Below are 21,846 nucleotides of genomic sequence, written 5' to 3' on the forward strand. Positions count from 1 at the left end.
CTCCGTATGTCAGGACCAAGCCACTATTGCCAGAGATGTCGTGTTTCGTAGCTTCTTTCAGACTAGTTTGCTGTTCTGTTGTTACTGGTGCCCTGACTATCTGATTCTCTGCCACCCTGTTACTATCAGATCCTGTGTTATGTAAGGTGGACCCATCTAGTTCTGACTGTTCCTCTCTTATCATAGGTTGATCAGTTAATGATACTTTTACAAGTATCCTATCTGCAGATGTATCTGTGATTTCCCCGTTTGTTCCGTCCATGAGGACCATATCATTCCCACCAGTGCCTTGTTTATATGTTTTTAATAGTGTTTTACTGTTGTAAACTTACCAATGCCAGGAGAAGAAACAAAGGGAGCCTGAACAGGTGTAAAATCATATGCAAGATAAAAGGAAAAGGCGTACCTGGGATCTGCCTGTCCGCCTATTGGAGGCACATATTGTTGTCTTCAAATGGAACCGAGCTGGAGCCCACTGAAAGAGAGGGACACCATATCAAGTAAAATCATCATTTGGAAGCCCGCCAATATCAAAGTTTCAGACACACGTAGGCCGTATCGGATTGCTAAATCTTCAAGTGGTGGTCTTTACTGGTTGGCAGCTCGCATGCCTTGTGCCTCGCTGCCTCCAGATTTGAACCCTCCATAAATTTTTTTTTTTCAAAAGTTGTAGGCGTCATTAAAAAATCATATCATATGGCAGGCAGGGAACCGTCAACAGGCATATGTTTCGATTCAACCGATTGACCTATACACTCCCCGCCAAATGTGTCGTCGCAATTCCGGCAAAGCAACTGCTACAATCCAATGACTGAGATCCTTCATTTGACAGGCATTTGTCCCAGAGTATACTGTCCAACCTCATTGCATTACTTTAAGATCGCATTCCGACCTCTGGAAGCTGCAACTAAATAAAATATTGATCGTACTGAAATTCAAACCTTCTCGATCGTCTTTCTTCGATCTCGAGGATACTCATCTCGATAAATTTGGGCACTAAACGCCTGCATACTCGCGCAGGCACTGAATGAGCTCATGGAGGCGACAAGAGCGGCCATACACATTAAAGCCTACCTGCAAAATCATCACAGTTGTTTACAGCGCCATACAAGAACATCTATCCAATCGATCTCAGTGGGCGGAAGCAATGGATCCAAGGTTACATCCAAAAAATTAGAGGTCAAATTGTGGATTGGGGAGTTGCACGGAGTTGTGAACAAAAGGGGTCACTTGGGTATTGTAAAAACCAGTTCTAGGTATGATAATTTGAAGGCTGATATAAACTCCGACACTAACAGCAGCACTTCATTGCCCACTTCTTCAACTCAGATGGACTCTGGCGATGGGGCTGAATCATTTCACGAGCGTCAGCCTGAAGTTCCTTGGGCTGAAGAAGTAATTGAGAAGGTTAGCTTTTCGCTTCTCACTTCCTTTTTAAATCTCATGGACATCATTAAAATCTTTCATTTTATTCGTTTTATAAATCTTAGACGAGATTGTTAACATCTTTAATGCGGCGTAGGATAGGATTGGACCACATTTTATGATTTGCAAATATACTCTTGGACCACATTCTATGATTTGTAAATATACTTTAGGCTTGAATTGTAACTATTCATAAGACTTGAGGAGTAATGTATTTTCACGCTCCATGTCAATGAATTTGTAAAGCTTTTGGTGTAAGTGATACGTCAATAGGAGTCTAGGACGACGTAGGGAGCAATGGATTGCAGAGATTAGAGATACTAGTCACTCAAGTAATGCTCAAGATGGCGGATCACCTTATATGCTGGACGGAGCTCAACGTGAGGTGGGTTAAGGCATAACGTTATCATTAAAACCTTCGAACAAATTGAAGGTGCGTCCATGGGTTTAAACGGCCAACCTCTTCACACAGTCCTTTCAAGAATGTGCGCTTGATAAACTAGAAGAATTTCATTTTCATTCAAATAAATATCTCTGACTGAAGCATATTTACAGAGGAACCATAAGCAGATGACAATTTACAGTTCCGTGATATTCTCAATATAGAAATCGGGTTGGATCGCTACCTCGACATGTTTGTAGTTAATCCACTCAAAATAAGTTTTACCTTCTTGCGTCTTATCATCAGCAGCCCAGAAAGTGGGGCATCTTTAAAACTACTGTGATTAGAGCTTTTCAAATCTAAAATAAGGATTATATTCGTACAATCATAAAGAAATCTCTAGATTTGTTCAAGATGCCAAAGGCGCATCTTTATATTCATCATAATGATTAAGACGCTCAAGGTATTTCCTTTTTTACATAGAAGGCTTGTCTAATAAGATTTAAAAAATTCTCCAAAGCAAGGGTATCCTCACATCATTCAGACCACGTGGAAAACTAAGTTGTGGCCAAATCCTTCAAAGATCGTGAAGACTCTTTATTTGAAATAGTCATATATAAAATGGTATGCTCTGATGTAATTTCTTGTATAGAAGAAACTGGTTGCTCTAAAGGACAAGGATTAGATGTCATGGAGTTGACCTTAAACATGACCGTTGAAACAAATCTGGCCTTGCTAAGCATTTTACTAAGACAAAGTACACATTGGTATTGAATGTTTCAGAGTTCTAGTGGCTGAAGGCAACTACTACAAAAGACAGCAGTAAGAAACCATTAGGAGCAGAAAACATTTGGATAATAATTTCATAAAGGCGAGTATTGTGGACTCAGCCATTGATCTTAACCCATGAACTCCCTTAAGAAACCCTTGTCCTAAACTCCCAGTTTGCATTGAACCCCCATAATTTTTACGCTTGTTATATGTTTTTTCTTTTTGTGAATCTTACAATTCATTCATTTTACTCTTTTTTCCTCTTTTTTTTGACTCTTCTCTCTTCCCTGACTTGGGATTGTTGTTCTTCTCTCCTTCCTCTCATACTTTTTTGCCGTTCTGATTCATCCCAATCTCTCATCCACCTTTTTTTTCCTTCCCCTTTCTCACTTATCTTCCAGGTTTCCTCCCATCTTCTAAATCTAATGTGCTTATCCTCCTTGGCATTCTCACACATGATTTTGGATTTCCTATCACCCACTTTAGTACCTCGTCTTTGTCATGATCTAGTATTAGTAACTACCTGATTTAATTGCTTTGTACTTTCTCCTAATTCTTAATACATTGAATCTTTGGTCACAATCCTTTCATTTGTAGCTTTCAATATCTTTCCTCCTTGGCATGGCCCCCATTTTTTATGCCTTTATTCTCATCACTCATACGTCTCATATTCCCTAGTACTTGCAACGTAAACTTCCATTTTAATCCATTAGTGAAGAAGTAGGCTCATCTCTTTTTAAATTAGCTTCAAAAAACTATTACATTCAAAAAAAATTATTCCTTGATGGACTTCAAGGAAGCTTCTACATGTCTCAACTATATGTTCAATAAAGTGGTGCACGCCTTCGCATGATGTGGGCCCTTGAACCACTTTGGAGCCCCATTAACAGATTTCACCATTCTTTGCCAAGATGGTGAGCGAGCAACATTAAATGTCAGTCCTGTGTATAGGTGCATCTCGCTATGTCTTGCTCAACATATGTCTAGCCTCATTATGAAATGGCATTTCCAAGGGCCCGTTCATTTACTTGTCTTCTTTCTTCAATATATTTTAGTACAAAATGGTTTGCAAGAAGGGTTAAATGTAGAGATTTCCCTATAACTATTGGCTCGCCTGGACAAAACTTGATGCCTTTTTAAGTGATAAAGTACAAATGTGTTTTAATTCTACTATAAGAGCTACTATATTCCTTTTTGCGATGGCTGCAAATTCAAACAAAATTTGTACCTGTCATTTGCTAAACCATTTCCACATATTTCCATAGTGGAGAGCCCATGTTTGTTTTGAATTAGGAGTTCCCAACACTAGAAGAACTTGTCATTCTATGAATCTATAAATAACATTCAAAGGCACAAACGAAAATGAAAAAAAAAACGATAAAACTAGAGAGTTCATTTCATTTTGTAAAAAAAATGCAAATAAAAAATCTAAAAAGCAAATAAAAGCAACAAAAACCTACCTCTTTTTAAAAAATCATCCTCTTCAATGTCTTTGAGGAGTTCTCCACACTTGCAACCACATAGGAACAACTCACAAAACTAGCTTAGAGCGTGTAACAATTACCTTTGAACACTTCTTTGAGCAATGGCAACCAAACATGAAAGCTCACCCATAGTTCAACTTATCGTTATCGACAATTTATTACCAAGGGCAAAAAAAAGATCTTGACAAATTTCGAAGATAGGAACTTCTTGGAAAAATATCGGGAACTAAAAAAATTACTTCAATTTAAATGGAAATGCATTTTTTTTTGCAAAATTCAATAAGGGAATGCATCTAATGAGTTAGTAAATAAGTAAACTAACCAAGCAAACTCATCTAGGTATATATAAATGCACATAGGATATAAATCGCATCCTCATGTGGGATGTTGATGGTTTGTCACCATAGTTTGATAGTTTGAACTCTAAAGCAAACTAAAAATTGCAAATTGTCTTCATAAAACTATAAGTAAATACAAGTGTCAAGTACAATATCAAAATATGCCACATCGTTCTCTTCCCCTTCCCAACAACTCTAGTGTAGAAACTATTGGAGTGGGAGGGAGTCTAGCCCTAGAAGAATGTTGTGGTTGTGGCTGTGGTTGGACCTCCATCCTAGATGTAAATGGTGTTGACATTGGCAATGCCTCCTCATCATCTGTATCCTCACTCTCAGTGCCCTCATCCTCCTCAACGTCATCTAATCCCTCTGCGAATCCACCCTCCTCCATAGCTCGGCTCTCCAAATCACAAATCTTAGCATTTGTGAACAATGGAGGCTGCTCTTATGATGTCCAATTATTGTAGCGATCTGTGTCATCTAAATCAAGTGGACCATCAATTGCTAACTCTACCTTTCTTATGTGCAACTTAAGGTTATAATGTACATAAACAAGGTCATTGAGGCATTCTACGCTAACTTGCTCCTCCTTTTCATGTGAATGACCTCAATAAGCTCCAATTATGCTCACAATTAGATGAGCTACATGGCTGACATAAGGTGCTAAGGGCAAGTTTTTGCAGATTTGGAACATTTCCTCTCCAATTTCGCCACCAAGCATCTGCAAGATAAATAGCAAAGAGTTAGAAAACATAATTTGAGTAACTTAGATTTTATCTACTTATCATGTATGTGAAAGACACCAAAAATCCAAATACTGTACTTGTGGTTTGAGTGGTCCTTCCTCTTCTTGCGAAGCCTAAGGAGAATAGCTTTCCCATTGCATTCTTATACCCTTTCGTCTCAGCCATAATGAGGTCCCTCACCTAAACATCAGGTGCTATCCTTTGCATGCAATCAATGAAGCCCTCCATGACCTCTCGATTGGGATCCCCATAGGACAGAGAGAAGCAAAAACAAGGGTTGAGGAAGTACCCCCCCGCATGGATGGGTTGGTGGAGCTGATTGTTCCACCTCCTATCAATAATTTCCTATATGGGGTTAAATTTGAGGCTGTCTCCCTTGTAGTAATTTTTTACAATCTCTTTGGCCCTATCCATGGGCTTATAAAGATACCCCATTGGGGCTCGCTCCCCATGTACCAAGTGGAGAAATTTAACCAAGGACTCTGTCACCTAAAACTGAAATAAGTAGAAAAAGATTTTCATTAATTAGAGACTAATGTTAGAAATTAATAATGAAAGACTTGATTATTAAATACAACAAAATTAAATATTTAATTTTTGAAGCTTCCAAGTTACCTTCACAATTTCTGTAGCACCATCGAAAAAGTGGTTGTCAAAGATGATGTATGCAACACTCTGTCCATCAAGCTTCTTTGAATAGCTCTAGTCTAGCGATTTTGGGCTCACAAACAATTGCTTCAAAGGATTCAAAGAACTAATAATACTCTGCAACGTTAAGAAAATCGTTACAAACCTTGTGGCAGCAAGATTAACCAACTCCTTCCCCTAGGTGAACTCTCTCATCAAGCAGAGAACCCAATGGTGGTTGTAGATATATTTTGTTATCTTTCTTGCATCCTCTACAACCGGTCTCACCCAATCCAATATTCCTATGTCCTCCAAAATAAGGTCAAGGACTGTGCTGCACAAGGAGACCAATAAAGTGTGCTATGCTTATCTTGGAGGATCTCACCCGCTGCCACATATGCCCGTTGCATTGTCGGTTATTATTTTCACTACATTAGCAACCCCCACCTCCATTACAACTTGCTCTAACACTAGAGCCAAAGTTTCAGCTGTCTTTATCTTGTTCGAGGCATCCAAGGATTTCAAAAAGACCACTTGAAGTTGATTCTTTCAAGAAATCAAAATATTGATGATGGTGCAGTTTCTTGCATCCATCAATCCATTTGAAAGTATGGTGCAGCCAAACTGTGTTTATTGTAATAGATTTGATCTTCAACCAACATCGTCGGCCCTCGAAATAATATTTTTGAGCAACCTACAAGCATGAAATAAAATTGACGTTAAGTACACAACTTTGATTTAAAAAAAACAAAACTAATATTGAAATAAAAAGTAAATTGTAAAATATTTAAAAAATAAAACAAGTGAACTAACCTCCTACTCAAGTCTTTAGGAGTAGATGCCTTGTAGCCTTTTCCTGTCACAATAATTTCTATTACAAAATTTAGACAATAGGGACCAGCTACAACATTGAACGAGATGTTAAAAAACCAAAAATCAACACATCGAATATCAACTTGCCAATACACATTGTTGTTCCACCCAATACCCTCCAGTGATGGTTGTGCTCCAGGAGTGTTTCTGCACACACAAAGGCATCTATAAAGATGTGTGTGGCTGTAATGTTCCTGTTGGAAAAAATTTCAGCGCTCCCCTCAGAATTCATGACAAGGGCTTAACTGCCTCCTGTGTACTATAAGTTGAGTGGTTGTATTGGGCATTGATAGATTGGTCTTTTGGTGTAACAACAATCCCACTCTGACAAGTGGTATCAAAGCTTGGTCATAGGTTTGAACCCTAAGACCCTTGGATAATGCTGAGGGGGAGATTGTTGGAAATTTGTTCTGCGCTTCCCTTGGGATTCGTGACAAGGGCTTAACTGCCTCATGTGTACTATAAGTTGAGTGGTTGTATTTGGCATTGACAGATCATTCTTTTGGTGCAACGACAACCCCACTCTAATAGTCCCCATTTTTACCAGCATTGGAGTTTGAGAGATTAGCCTATTATTGTGATTCTCGTAGGCTATTATTGTGGATAGAGGGTCTTCTGAGGAAGTGGCTCGGCTTGGGAGGGTCTTGTCTTCTCCACAATTCAGTAAGTTACAGGTTGGACTTTGTTTGGCTCATATTGGACTTTGTTTCGGCTTAGTTTTGTGTACTTACTATTTGTGGTAAGTCGGGTGTTGATTGAGATGGATCCTTTCTATTTTTGCAAAGTGCATTTGGTCACATGGAGAAATAACAAGTGTGACTCCTATTTTAGATGGCATATTTAAATGATGAGTATTTTGAGAGTTATTATTTTTGGTGGCCACATGATTATTAAATTATTAAATGACTTATTATAAAGTTATAATTTAACTTTATAATTTCACTTAAGTTGAGAGTTGAGTCATCATTGGAAGGGGACCATTTATTTAATTAATTATAAGTGTAAGCCAAGTAGTAAATGTTATAAAGTGATGTTGTGTTGGAGAAGCTTTGTAAGTGAAGCTGCATTTTGGAAACAAAAGGCCATTTGGAGATATAAATATTAGCGCATTGTGAAGGAAAAAAAACATCCTGATTATTTGATTATCTATTTCCTTTTGTTGTCTTTGTGACACTTCTGAATTTTTGGATTTTGTGCCCTTGTTGAGGTATAAGGGTTTGGTGCTCTTGCCTGGAGACTGATTCTCCTTGAATTATCTGTGCAACAGCAGCTGAGTTATTGCAATTGTTTACTTCTCTACTGTGGTTCCTGTGAATGAGGAGTAACTAAACGCAAGTGGATTTGATTGTGCTGAAGAATATGAGGTGTTTGTAGTGTTAATTCCTATGTTCTGATTGCTTCTTAATTTGCTCATTGGGCATTAATTCTGGGCGTTATTATATCTGTACTGTAGGAGGAATCAATCTGACTTTGGGAGTGATCCATTTGGGTAATTTGCCATTGCCTCTTGACTGTATTACTGCGACTCAGAGGCCATTATAAGTCTGCTAATCTGGGCGTTATTTGGAGATCTGGGGTTTTTGTTTATGTGCTGTTCAAAGACCAATGTTTGTGGCTGGGAAGGTATTAACTGTGCTGAGAATATACAGTGAATTTGATTGCTCTAGAAAGGTTCAAAGTTCTGCAAATAAATAACTATTTTCAGCATTGGTGGTTAAATCATAGTTTGCAATCTAGGCGTCGCAAATTTCTGCTGCTAGGCGTGGTTATTGTTCAGCGCCTTGGGGTGTTAGAAGTCATTGCTTGCTGGTGTCTTCCTGTGACCTGTGATCAGACACTTACCTTGCTGCAAATTGGGCATTTGTGACTGGAGAAACCTGGACGCCTTACTCTTGCATTTGGCATCCCCTTGACAAGGATCAGGCTGCACTTAAACACCCTGTTGGTTTGCCAATTTACTCTGCTACAATGTTAATCCTGGGTGTCTGTCATTGCTGCAAACCAACACCATAACTGGTGTTACTTCTGGACTGTTGTGGCATTGCATATCAAGGACACGATTTAGTGGAGGAGCTGGATAATTATTGTGCATACCATTCCAGGTTCTCTATGTTTATTTGTGATGTAGTTAATGCTGAGGGATTTAGAATAGACTGCAAATTTGGTCAGATTGTAAATTGCTGAAGTTTACCTTGTTGAATTCAGTAATAATTGCGAGTCAGTTTTGTAGTAGTTTGTACGCTTGCATATTTATATATCCTGAAAAAGTTTCAATAAATTATACACATCCCCAAAAATCAAAAACAAAAGGAAGCAACATCTTTGCAAAACATCAGCTTAGTTGGTTGAGCCAGCTTGGGCTCATTACAGTGGCGGTGGTCTACTAGAATCAGCGGAAGTGGAAACCATGGGAATGGTAGATTTGCAAATCTGTAGGCCATGGTAGCCTGCAATGCCCTTAAGCGCTTCTTCTTCATCAAGGTTGGTTGGGATAACTAGTCATTATTTCATTATAAATCGATCATTGTTTTAGCAAAATCTAGATTCTAAACAAATGATGGTGACTGTAAATAATAAATGATTTTAGAAAAGTAGATAGTGTGAGTCTTGAGATACCTTGTGATTCAGAAAGGGCTTCCCTCATGGCCAATTTAGCCCTTTCCCTTTACAACTTTTTCTCTTCTTGGGCACATAACAATGTATTCATCTCTCACTTTATTTCATCCGTGTTGGATAGACAAACCCTTGTGTCATGCTTTACTATCCCTCCAAGGTGGTATTTCAATCAAGATATGCCTCTACTTGTAACTTTTTCACATTTATGCATATCATGGTATTATAGTCGGGTCATTCAAAAGAATATTTCCATGCCTTGTCTCTAGCCCCCTTAGGGTGTGTTCCTACATATCCTGATGGACATGCATCTAGTGGGGCATTGATAGACCCAATTGTAGAGGCATCTGTATTTTCCATTTTGATGAAGAATCAAGCTACACATGTCACATACAAAATGAGGGCACAAATTTAGAAACTTAATAAAGAAATTTAGAAACAAACTAGGTTAGTCTAAATCTTTAGATAAACTTAAACATAGCTGAAACTTGAAAGAAAAAACCAAAAAAAAGGTGTCAGGGTATGAACTTTTTAAGAAAAAGATGATTTTTTAAAGAAAAATATGAAAAATTTGCAAAAATTGGTAAAAATTGGTGTTAGATCTTATTCATTGCCTTCAAAAGGAGTTCGAGTAGATTGGAAATGGTTTGTATAAACTTGGATGCATTTAAAACAAGACAATGGTTTTAAAACAAAAGAGGAAGAATTTTGAAAACTTGTGTATCTAAATTTGTTTGAAAAACCTCTTCGAGTCCACTACAAATCCACAACAAATCAGTCTAAAAGGCTGCAAATGATAACCTTCCTCCTCCCAAACCTTTCTACCCTCTCCAAAACTCAACTGGCGTTATACAAATGTGTTTTGGCCCTTTGTTGGGCCGTCAGACCTTATCAGGCTGCCAATGCGAGAAAAAAGGTATTTATTGCCAATATTTTGGTGATATATCTTCGATAACTAACATTTTTCTTGGCAATATTTTGCAATTTATAGGTGGCGATATCTTGTAGTAATTTCTCGCCATCCTCAAGAAGTCTTCTTTGTGATATTTCAGCGATAAGGAAATCTATGAGATCACCAATGGAGGCAAGAAGTTTTCTTTGTCATTCACAAATGCACTACCTATATGTAATCTTTATGCTCCTCTAGTGGTCTATTTAGGCTTGGAGGGTTGAATTGACTAAGATGGACCCTTTTTTTTTTAAATGTTAAAAAAAATGACATTTTTTGCCAAATTTGGTCTGGGATTTGACACAGATTTGTAAATTCACCTTGAAAATGACAAAAGTCTGCCTGGGTCCGTCTAACAGAATTTGGGCAGACTTTGCAAGATTGCTGCTGACTTTTGGCTGGCCCAAATCTAGACCACACTTTTGGCTAGACTGGACTAGACGTTTGAGCCACTAGGGGGGAATGTGGAAACATCAGAGGTCACTTTTATATTTTATCTATTTTGAAGCTTCAAATGGTTTGCATAGTCTTTTTTGAAACAATTTTTCTCGAGCACTAAATGGTGTTGATGTTCTTGAAAATATCTTAGAGTTGTACTTACAGCATATACCTCTATTTGAAGTATTTGTGGCATTCGTTTATCATATTCACTTGTTGGTAATTGTAAATGCATTAAATGTGAAGTGTCAAGTCATTGTAAATTGCTTGGCGCATTCGTTTATTGAATCAAGGGGGTTAATTGGGTTTTTGCTGCTTTTTGATTTTTGCTATCATATATTCATGTCTCTCACACTAAATCCCTTCTATTTGAGTTTTTTTCGACATCCTTTAGTAAATGAAAAATAAAGTGTAGATGCTTTGGGAAAAGCAACATGTAGTAGATGATTGCATTCAAAGATTGATTAAATGAAGCAACTTGTTCTTGATGAAGATATTGTTTTGGATGATCATTTAGTTCTTGTTATCTAAATTTTCACCCTCGACTCATTTCAGGTAGAGTTTTGGTTATGTCAATCAATGCATTTTTTGTTTGAACCAAATACAAGAGTCAAATTTGCAGCAAATTGAAGGGTTACAAAGCAACAAGGATACATATGTTATACACCATTTTGGTCATAAAAGGGAGTAAAAATGAAGCAACAACTACAAACTCACCATCAATAGCAGCAAAATAAAGGAAGCATTTAGAAGTTTTAAGTACCATCAGAAAAAATACATCTGCAATAGCTGTAAGAGGAAGGAATCTGAGTTTTTCCTATATAAAACTTTACCCCAAGGTTTTAGATCTAAAGAGAAATCAACAAAGAGCTTCCAGTTGTTTTAGAAACGATAACAACAAGCTTCAGATTATTTTTATTTCTGTAAGTTTGTATTGTATTTTTTTTTATAATATCTATGAATGATATTTTATAAATCATTTATTTGATATTATTTAAAAAATACAAAATATGGAAATTGACTTTTAAAATACAAATAAATTTTATATCATTTAATAAAAAAAAATTAAATAATTAATAATCTATTATTTTTAGTGAAGATTATTATATTAATTTGATATTATTTAAAAAATACAAAATATGAAAATTGGCTCTTACAATAATTTTTTTAATTTTTATTTTATATCATCTGATAAAAAATTATTAAATAATTTTTAATCTATTATTTTTAATGAACATTATTATATTAATAATATTGGTAAGTGCTTTAACTATCACTCAATAAATATTATTAATATAATTAAATTTGTTTAAATAATAAATTACCTAATAATTGTTTAAAAAATAAAAATTTAATTGGTAAACGGCCAAGGCTTTGATTAATTTTATTAAAATTAATAAAAAGATTGCAATAGCTTTACTTCGTTCAAACGGGCACTGGTAGGAAAGAATGGAGAAGAAAACCTCCAGTCTAGCCCGGGACAATTGTCCTATATTATTACATATTGAAAGGGGCATACCCCAGTAATTGCAGCAAATATACAATTTAAAATTACAGCATATGAGAGAACAAACCCCTTAAGAAATTTACATCATATAATCTACATTGTTTATAAATAAGTTGAGCTCTATCTGATTTAGAAACGAACACCTCCTTTGCGCAAGTATACCTTCCGCACCGAACAATCCTTCCTCTAATTGAGCTTGTCAATTAACAAGGCTAGAAAACAAACTAAACAAAAATAAAATAAATCTGCCATCCCAACTTTCCACGGGAAACTGATTCCCAGTCCTTGGAAATCAATATTTATCAATAATATAAAAGCCTATCTATACTAATCTAGATGGATAATCAAAAGGTGAAGACCACTGAAACAACTCCTACAAAAATGAATTAACAAAACACCTCTGTTACATTCGGAATCTAACCACATTAAATATAGAACTATGCATAAAGTACCAACCTACAAATTAACCATGTAAACTATCTAACCATAATCTGGGTTCGGAATAAGCATAAATAAATAAGATAAGGTCAATCATATGGAAACAGAGCCACTCTGTCCAGGCTAAATCCTTAACATACTCTCAACCATAACATTCTTAGATGATGAAAGAAAAAGATCCACAGAACATAGCCCACCATCTATTATTAACTCTATCTAACGCATCGATAATCAAATGAAGTCAAACTACAGCTACAAGATCAAAACCAGAAGAAACAAAATGAAAATTCCAACTTAAAAGCTCTGCAGTCTCTTTAGTACAGTAAAACAATAGAATGCTGATTCGATAATGGAAAAGTCTCAAAAACAAATCGTCTAAATAGAAGAGATAATACCTAAACATGAAGGAGATAAATATTTAAATAGGCTTCAAAACCTACTATCAGTGGGAAATCTGTACTTGGACATACTTCAATTAAATGTAGATCATAGCAGTACCATTAAACCGACAAAGAGAAACTTATCCAAGAATAACTCACCAATTAATTGCATCCAACACAATGGAACAATCAACATAGCGAAGATATATCCTTAAAATGTTGAAGGAAAATTATACATTCCAACCATCTTTAACAATCCAATTACTAGTTAGCTATGAGTGCGATGAAAACACCCGAATCGAATGAAGACAACACTCTTTATTAGTCTGGGAGATTTCGATGAAAGAGAAATACTAAAATCCACACAAACTTACAATCTATCTTGGAAATTTATCTACAATGAAGCAGATATGTAACCAAAGAAACTCCATAATCTTGAATAAATGTGACAACCAATAACTTATAAATTTTCATCAATTAAGCTTCTTAACTGTCAATCAATGGCTGGAAATCAAAACAAAAGAACAAAGATAAAAAATATCTGTTCAAAATTCTGGATTTGATATATTGAGAATAAAAGAAAACTAGCGCCCTCAATAATAGTTAAACCACTATATATATTAAGGAAATATGTCCATTTACATAAAAGAACTTAATACTGCTACTATCCTATGATATCTTGATACTTAATACAAAATACTTAAACCGCTAAATGTACCAAAACAGAACCCAAGTCGACGTATACAAAACCCCCAAAAATAGAGTACCTGCTTGTAAAACCAAAACGACCAACTTGAGAGCCAATCCAACATCCAGGATCCCTACTTCGAGAAAACCATGACAATCTCAGAGATGTCGTTAGGGTTTTCAACTTGAAAGTTGGGGGGAAGTTCAAATGCAACCTTAAACGTGCTAGTCTTTTCTGCGTTGGGAGTGCAAAAGATCAGGGTGTCCAGGTTTTCAAATGATACTCCCGGATGGATATACGCATGAAACACATTAAGATACTCTATGGGCCAAACCCTATTTGCCTCTTCCACTATGCCCCTCCAATGTAATAGAAACTGGATACTCGCTGCCATTTTTGGCCACTCTTTGTAGAATACGAGGCTCTCATGAATAATCAAGGAAGGACGTCGATAAGCCATATCCAACTCTGGGGACCTTGATGGGAAAGCCATATACTTTTCAGGAAACGGAATACGCAGCTTGTCATCAATACTCTTGACCGCATGTTCCAGGCCCTTTCTCCATGTTGGCTGGAAGATGTCATAGCAAAGTTGTATGATTGTTCCATGGTCCACCTTAGCTCTCACTAGGCAACCAATGAAGGATCCGATGATACTGTTGTTTGTCCTCTAAGTATACTTATAATCAAAAACTCCTTCTCTAATCACCCTAGCCACAACGATCCTCGACATATCATCTAGAGGATTTAGAATTCTGTTCTAGTGTTCTGGTTTTACTGTGCCACGAAAGGCCATCATGCGAGATTCTTTGGAGTGGAACACAAGAATGTTGGTTTCCATTGCCGCAAAGTGGAAAAGAGAAAAACTTAGAATGAGAGAACACCATAACAAACAAAACAATAGAAGGATCTAGATGGTGACTGACATGCCAATTAATGATGATGACACCATCAGACCAAGGCACGAGGAGAATGAAAGAAGAGTAGATGATAAAAATCCAGCTAAAGACCCATCATGATTCGGTCATATTGAGAGCTAATCATCAAACATAGAGCCCTAGCTCTATGAAACTTAAAGGGGAACATAGACATGTTGAAATTAAAATCAATCATATACCTTCACTAAAAACATCGAGCTCTAGTAAAAGGGATTTCGATCAAACATAAATTAAAAGCTATAAGCTATAACATAGAGAAAAAGGAACAACAGACAAAGGGGAGAACAAACAACCACTCTAAATGTGATATATCTTTGGATAGAAGCCATTCATTTAACAAGCTGGAGATTAACACCATTAGCACCTTTATTTGCTAGACGATCTACTATTAGATTACCTTCACGATAAATATGACGAATTTGACAATCCTCGAAACGATCTAGAAGATCGAGGACTTCACCAAGCCTGGAATTGAGGACCCAGTTGGGGGTGGAGCATTTCCTAATCGCATTTAAGATAATCTGAGAATCACCTTCTATAACAACTTTTGTCACCCCCACCTCATGACATAAGTGCAGCCCCTTATCTAGCACTTCTAATTCAGCCATATTATTGGAGGTAGGCCTAATGGACATATCTTTTTTTGCTATCCATTGACCAGAATCTTTGTTAACGCTACATCCAATACCTGCTGTGCCTGGATTGCCTCGCGCGGCCCCATCAAAATTGAGTTTAAACCATCCCTTCGGACGGGGGGACCCTTTACAATTTGCTTTGTTTGCTTTGCTTTTTTTGAAATATACAAGAGGGGGGTTGACCAAATTGGCCCAATTCTTCTTCATGAGACCATCCCAGATAGAGAAGGATCCTTCTTCTTTCATACACTTTTTGAGATGGGAATTAGTAACTTCCATGATACTTGCCTCAATTTTTAGGATTAACTCCTCAATCTTTAGTTTAGAATCTCGAAAAATGCGCCTATTCCTCTCCTTCCAAATTTCCCAAGACATGATTGAAGGACAAATATTTCAAAGTTTACTATAAACCAGAGTTGCCGGAAACTCCTATGTCCCTCCTTGGGTGCATGTATCCCCGTATCCAATTTGGAAACGTACCCGATACTGCTTGGATACATGTCAAATATTGTACCCTTGTCTGCCTAGAAAAACTGGATTTTCCAACTATGCCAAATACCATGGGATTTGATTTATTTAAAGATTTGACATAAATCTTCCCAAATTTAATTAAAAAAAAACTTTCTTAAAGCAAAAAAATATTTAAATAGTATAAACAAAACTTGCACCAAATGAGAAAGACAAATAAAATGATTTTCTATTTCAGCAACCCGTTTTTTGGGTTATCTTCTAATGCAACTCTACTATGTTCACAAATTGTAAAGTGTTAAATTAACTTATAAATATTTATGAAGCATTTATGTGTCAATATTGCTTTTGATGAAATGAAAATCTCCTATAATAACTTAGAAAACTGTGTTAAATATATGTATATGTATTATTTATTAATGTCGTGTCCAGACGTATCCAAATTGGGGGTCTTAAAAAATGGTCGTATCCGTAAACAATACTGTATCTGTATTTGTATTTGTATCTGTATCCGTATCCATGCAACTTTGCTATAAACACCCTTAACCAAGTTAGAAGGCCAACCTATAAGGAGGTCACGGAAAGATTGTGGAAACGGCGTGGACCATCCCAACCTAAATCTAAGCCATTCCGAACATGTAATGTCCCTTCTTTGGGGACATTAGAATTATTAAGAAGGAAGCAATTTTCAATATTAAATTGACTAGGTTGCCTGGAGATTCATTATTAAAGGACAAATTAATACCTCATGTGGTCACAAGAGGACGAGGGGGAATAAGACGATTTACTATGGAGAAGTTGAAGAGTCACCGTTGTGAAGATAAAAAGGGATGAGACTCATACCTTTGGGCAGGCTTGATTTATTATTCTGATTTTCAGTTCTCTCTTGTGAGAGTCATTCGGAAAGCTTCAACTTTCAGCCCGTGTGAGGACATAGCCCCTTGTGCAGGCAGGCAGTGGACGCAAACCCATTGTCCGTGGAGATATCATCACAGGTGTCTCATTGAGCTTACAGGGTCTTCTCTTGTTTTCCACTCTGACTGTAAAATCTGTGTATAAGATTGGATTTGTGGTTGGATGGTTATTGTATTGCTGTTGTATAGTACAATAACGTTTTAGAAGTTATTCAGAAGTTGCTGGTTATCATACTTGCTGATTTATAAGACAACAACACGCTTCTGGATTGTTGAAAGGATGTTGGTTTAGTGTTTTTGATTTGTACCGCATTGTTCATATGCTTGAGTCTTTAATGTCATTTTGAAAAGACAAATTTATTAGAGAGTTTGGGTTTTACTTGCTGTTCGTATTTTCACCTGCATAGGGATATATTTCTGAATGTGTTATTTGAGAATGAGTTTGAGCAAATATCTATCTGGAATATCATCTGTTATTCATCTTGCTGGTTATTTGTTAAGTGGGTTTGTACTCTAAGATTTACATAAAAAGGGGAAACGGGAAAATCAGGCTCAGGACAATACGGTGCTGGTTGGATTTGTTACAATACTGGTACGGGTCATTACACAACATTTTTGCGAAAACGGACATCTATATAGTAGGTGGTTCAGATCTTCATAATTTTGTTTGCATAACACACATCTGGATGGACCTTGAACTCTGAATTTGCCAACCCTGTCTGCAGTCAGAATCTTGTTTTGGAAGGCTAACCATAGGAAGAATCCAGCCTTAGGAAGACATGCCACATCTCAGCAAAGCTTGAGTGGGATATCAACTTTGTTCCAACTTTGAGAGTGTAATAAAGCTTTGTAGCCATCTTTCACTCTATAATTACCATCATTAGCTGTAGCCCATATAAGTTCATCTTTCTTCTCCGACTGCTTGATTGCCCTTTCAAACATAAGCTTCTACCTCCACCGGATCTGCTCCCATACCTTCCACCGATTTCCAAACCCATTTAACAACACCATTCATGGTGATTTTTGTATTATAGTTATTAACTTTATTCCCACAACAAGTGATTAAGATGTCCTTGAGATTCTTTGGGAAGGATTTGGAAATTAAAGGAGGGTGGCTGTCCCAAGAGTCTTCCCAAAATAAGGCCTCATCTCCTATGCCAACATCCCATGTAAGAAACTTGCCAATAAGATCACAACATTTCAGCATAAAGTTCCAACTTTCAGAGCCCTTGGGAGGGTTGATCATTTTGAAAATTGAAATAGGATCCTCCGCATTAAGATATTTGTTATATAGAATCTTAGCCCATTTTTTATCTCTTTCTTTGTGCAGACGCCAAATCAGTTTTGCTCCCAAGGCTTCGTTTTGCCATTCTAGGTTCTTGATCCCAAGTCCTCCCATATCCTTAGCTTTACAGATATTTTCCCATTTGATTAGCGCCAATTTTTTATCTTCGTCACAGTTTTTCCAAAGAAAATTCCTATGTTTAGCTTCAAATTTAAGACGATGACTCTTAGAAAGAGGAAGGCACGAAAGGGGATATATAGGAATGGTAGAAAGAACAAAACTAATTTTAGTCACCTTTTCTGCCTTAGAGAGTCATTTATCTTTCCAGCCCCCAATCTTGGCATCCATTTTTTCAAAAGTATTATGCCACACTTTGCAGGATGTAGAGCCTTTCTCTAGCGCAATGCTTAGATATTTACATTGGAATTGTCCTTTTTTATAACCCATGAACTCGCATATCTGGTCTTTAGTTTCTTTTTTAGTATTCATAAAGAAAATTTCAGATTTGGCCTCATTTACTTTTTATCTAGAGGCCATCATATACAATTTTATGATAGATTTGAATCCTGAGGCGTCTGACATAGTACTTTTGCCAGGAAGAATCGTATCATCAGCATATTGTTGATGTGTGATATTAAGCATATTTTCGGCTACAGTGATACCTGAAATTATCTGCTTATGGTAGGCATCGGATAAAGCTCTCCCAAAGGCTTTGGCCATAATGATGAAGAGAGAGGGTGATAAAGGATCACCTTGTCAAATACCCCTTGAAATTTCAAAAAATCCTTCACGCATTCCATTAATCAGAATAGAAATTTTAGGCGTGAAAATAAATTTAAAAATAAGATTGATCCATTGATGAGAAAATCCAAAAGCTTCGAGCACCTTACACAAAAATCTCCATTCTACCATATCATAAGCTTTTTGGATATCTAGTTTCATAAACATGCAAGGATCTTTGCTTTTACTGGTAGAATTTCTTGAATAGTAATGATGCCGTCAAGAATAGATCTTCGAGGAACAAAACCAGTTTGTTCCTCGGAGATCAACTTTGGCAAAAAACCCTTAAGCCTGTTAGCTATGATCTTGGAAAAAATCTTATAAATCGTATTACATAAGGCGATAGGCCTGAAATCCCCGGTAGTTTTAGGATCATTTTTTAGGGATCAATGTAAGAAAGGAAAATTTAATTTTGGATAATAGAGCTCCGCCATTTCTTGAAGCTTCAATGGCCTTCCTTAAATCAATCCCAATGATATCCCAACATTTCTGAAAGAAGAAAGCCTAAAAACCATCAGGTCCAGGAGATTTATCTGGGTTCATATTAAAGACTACCGATTTCACCTCTTCCAAGGTTATAGGTTTATGTAAAACCTTATTATCCTCTGAAGAGATTATTTTAGGAATAAATTTAAGCAACTTATCTTGTGCCTCTTTATTTGACCCTTCGTAATTATATAGAATTTTTTGAAAATGAGTTACAAAGGTTTCTGCAATTTCACTCGGTTTCTCAACCCCTCTACCCAAATGGTTTTTGATATTGATTATTTTACTCTTAGATCTATTATATAAAGTAGAGTTGTGGAAAAATTTGGTATTCTTATCCCCTTCATCCAACCATTTTTCCCTAGATTTCTGTCGCCAAAACATTTCTTCTTTGGATAGAATTGCCTCCTGTTTAGCCAATAATTCTTTTTCTAGCAAATAACTTTCTTTGTTCATCCCTTTCTTAATAATTTCTAGGTTTAGATTTCTTGATCGGTTTTCTATATCTAATTTTTCTTTGAAAATATTATTAAAATGTTCTTTGTTCCATCTTAACATGTGCTCTTTTAACAATTTCAGTTTGGAAACAAAAACAAACATCTTGGAGCCTTCAACATTGTCTTGCGCCCACCAATCTTTAATGTTTTCAATAAAATCAGGATCTAAGAACCACATTTTTTCACATTTGAATGGGTTCCTAATAGGTTTTAAAGGTTCTGAAAGTTCTAAACGAACTGGGTAGTGGTCAGACCCAATGATTGGCAAAATAGAAGATTGAAAATTAAAATTGTTTTCGTCTAGATCACCTATAATAAAAAACCTATCCAATTTATCCGCAATATATGCGGAATCTTTCCTCCTATTATTCCAAGTAAAATTCCCATTGTTGATGGGAACATCGATCATGTCATGTTTTTCTAACCAAACTTTGAAATCTAAAGATGATTGCGAAAGATGATGAATACCACCTGTTTTTTCAGATAAAATCATAAATCTAAAAAAGTGTTAAAAATTCTCCTCCTATTAAGAAAGAATTATCCTTTAAGTTAGAAGTGAAACTACTAATTTCAGCCCAAACATCTTTTTTACCCATATAGCTGATAGGACCATATACGTTAATAAGAATAAACTGCTGATTTGACTTAAGATTCTTGAAACTAGCACTAATCCAATTGGAACTACAATTAAGACAACTTAGTGATACCTTCCTAGGATTCCAAAATACTCCTAAACCTCTTGACGCACCTACAGATTCTTGGAAAATGGAACCTTAGATACCTAACATTTTATCTAGTTTCATTGCTTCTTCCTTACTTTACTTAGTTTCTTGTACTATTATAATTTTTGAGTCAAATGATTTAAGATTTTGTTTTAATAACCTTTTCTTGCCAGGGGCGTTTAGTCTCCTAGCATTCCATGTTGAGATCTTCATGTCTCTTTGGGAAGGTACTTCCCCTTCCCAATTTTAAGTAGCTGATCAATCTTCTGTTGTTCTCTGCTAAGTCCTTCCGCTTCCCTGAGTTCCTTCAGTGATCTTCTATCTCTTTTACCCTTCATTTTGCCATATTTAGGAGAACTCAAACCTTCTTGATTCATCTGGATCACAAGGTGCTTTAGATCTTTCCCTGAATTTTGAATATTGGTCCTCTTCTTGTCGACTTTCCCTTCCACATCTTCAGATTCTAGTTCTCTAATAATCTGGTTAATTGTACAAGGCTGAGAATCCACTTCAGTTTCATTACCTGTCATATTATCAAAGCTGATCCCATTATCTATAAACTTAGGGCTCATGACATTTACATTGGTCTGAATCTGTCTCATAGCATTATCCTCTAGCTCTACACACATCAGATCTCTTCTTAGATCTTCGCATGAATAATTTTTACCTCCTAATTTGAGGATTCTCTGAATCAGTTCTGCCTTTTGAGCCTCTGTACCGTTATCAATATCCTCAAAACAAAATACCTGGACTAATTCATCTGCTAATTGTTCTAGATCCTCATCTATTGTGTTCAGATCATTTAAATCTGCCTCTATATTACCTTCTTTATTTAGGAATTCTTGCACCTCTTTTGACAGGGAGGTCTCTGCCCTATAACAATCCACTTTATTAGAGTTCTCTGCTGGAGTAAACGGGGAACTTCTGGTAACTGATATAGTCTGCCAAAACTTGGAAGACTTGGTGAAACCTTCTTTGCTCGGTGTTCTCTCTGAAGAGTCCTGTTTCTGGCATTGTTTCGCTTTTGGTGTTTCCTTTGAAAATTTGAGGGACTCACTTATATCTGATTTTGCTTCAAATAATAAGAAATTCTCTACATCCTCTATATTGTCTTCTTTAGAACCCCTTGAATCCTTGTTTTGCTGAGGAAGATGAAGCAAACTGTTTGGATCTTCTTTACCCGTGGGAATAATTTGCTTATCTTTAGAGACTTTGTCGAAAACATCATTCAGTTCCTGCTGATTACTTCTTTTGGAGTTTGGTAATCTTGGATCCTTTGCATTCCTGCCTGATTTTTCTTGATCCTGATGAGGAGCCTTCCCGTTTGGTACCATATCTTTGTTATCTTCAAATAATGGTCCTTGCTCCGAGATATCCTTGGAAGATTCTTGCTTATTTTTCTTTTTCTTTTTTACTCCTACATCCTTTCCGGTTAAGGAGTCCGGCCTCTTATTGTGTTTAT

At 36.4% G+C, this 21,846-nt stretch overlaps 1 protein-coding gene across 2 annotated transcripts in view; it reads left to right on the forward strand.

Annotated features, from left to right (window-relative positions):
* The first annotated feature begins 539 nt into the window (after positions 1-539).
* The window catches only part of LOC149574757 (uncharacterized), a 62,830-nt gene continuing 41,523 nt past the window's right edge, over positions 540-21,846 (forward strand). For both annotated transcript variants that reach the window (XM_089814573.1, XM_089814574.1), the window contains exon 1: positions 540-1,407. In XM_089814573.1, coding sequence (XP_089670699.1) covers positions 1,036-1,407 — 372 coding nt within the window. In that variant the 5' untranslated portion in view covers positions 540-1,035. The remainder of the gene's footprint in view (positions 1,408-21,846) is intronic.

This window comes from Cupressus sempervirens, chromosome 2 (genome assembly GCF_028749045.1).
Source record: "Cupressus sempervirens isolate cs-2001-9-10 chromosome 2, ASM2874904v1, whole genome shotgun sequence".
In the NCBI taxonomy this organism is placed as follows: domain Eukaryota; kingdom Viridiplantae; phylum Streptophyta; class Pinopsida; order Cupressales; family Cupressaceae; genus Cupressus; species Cupressus sempervirens.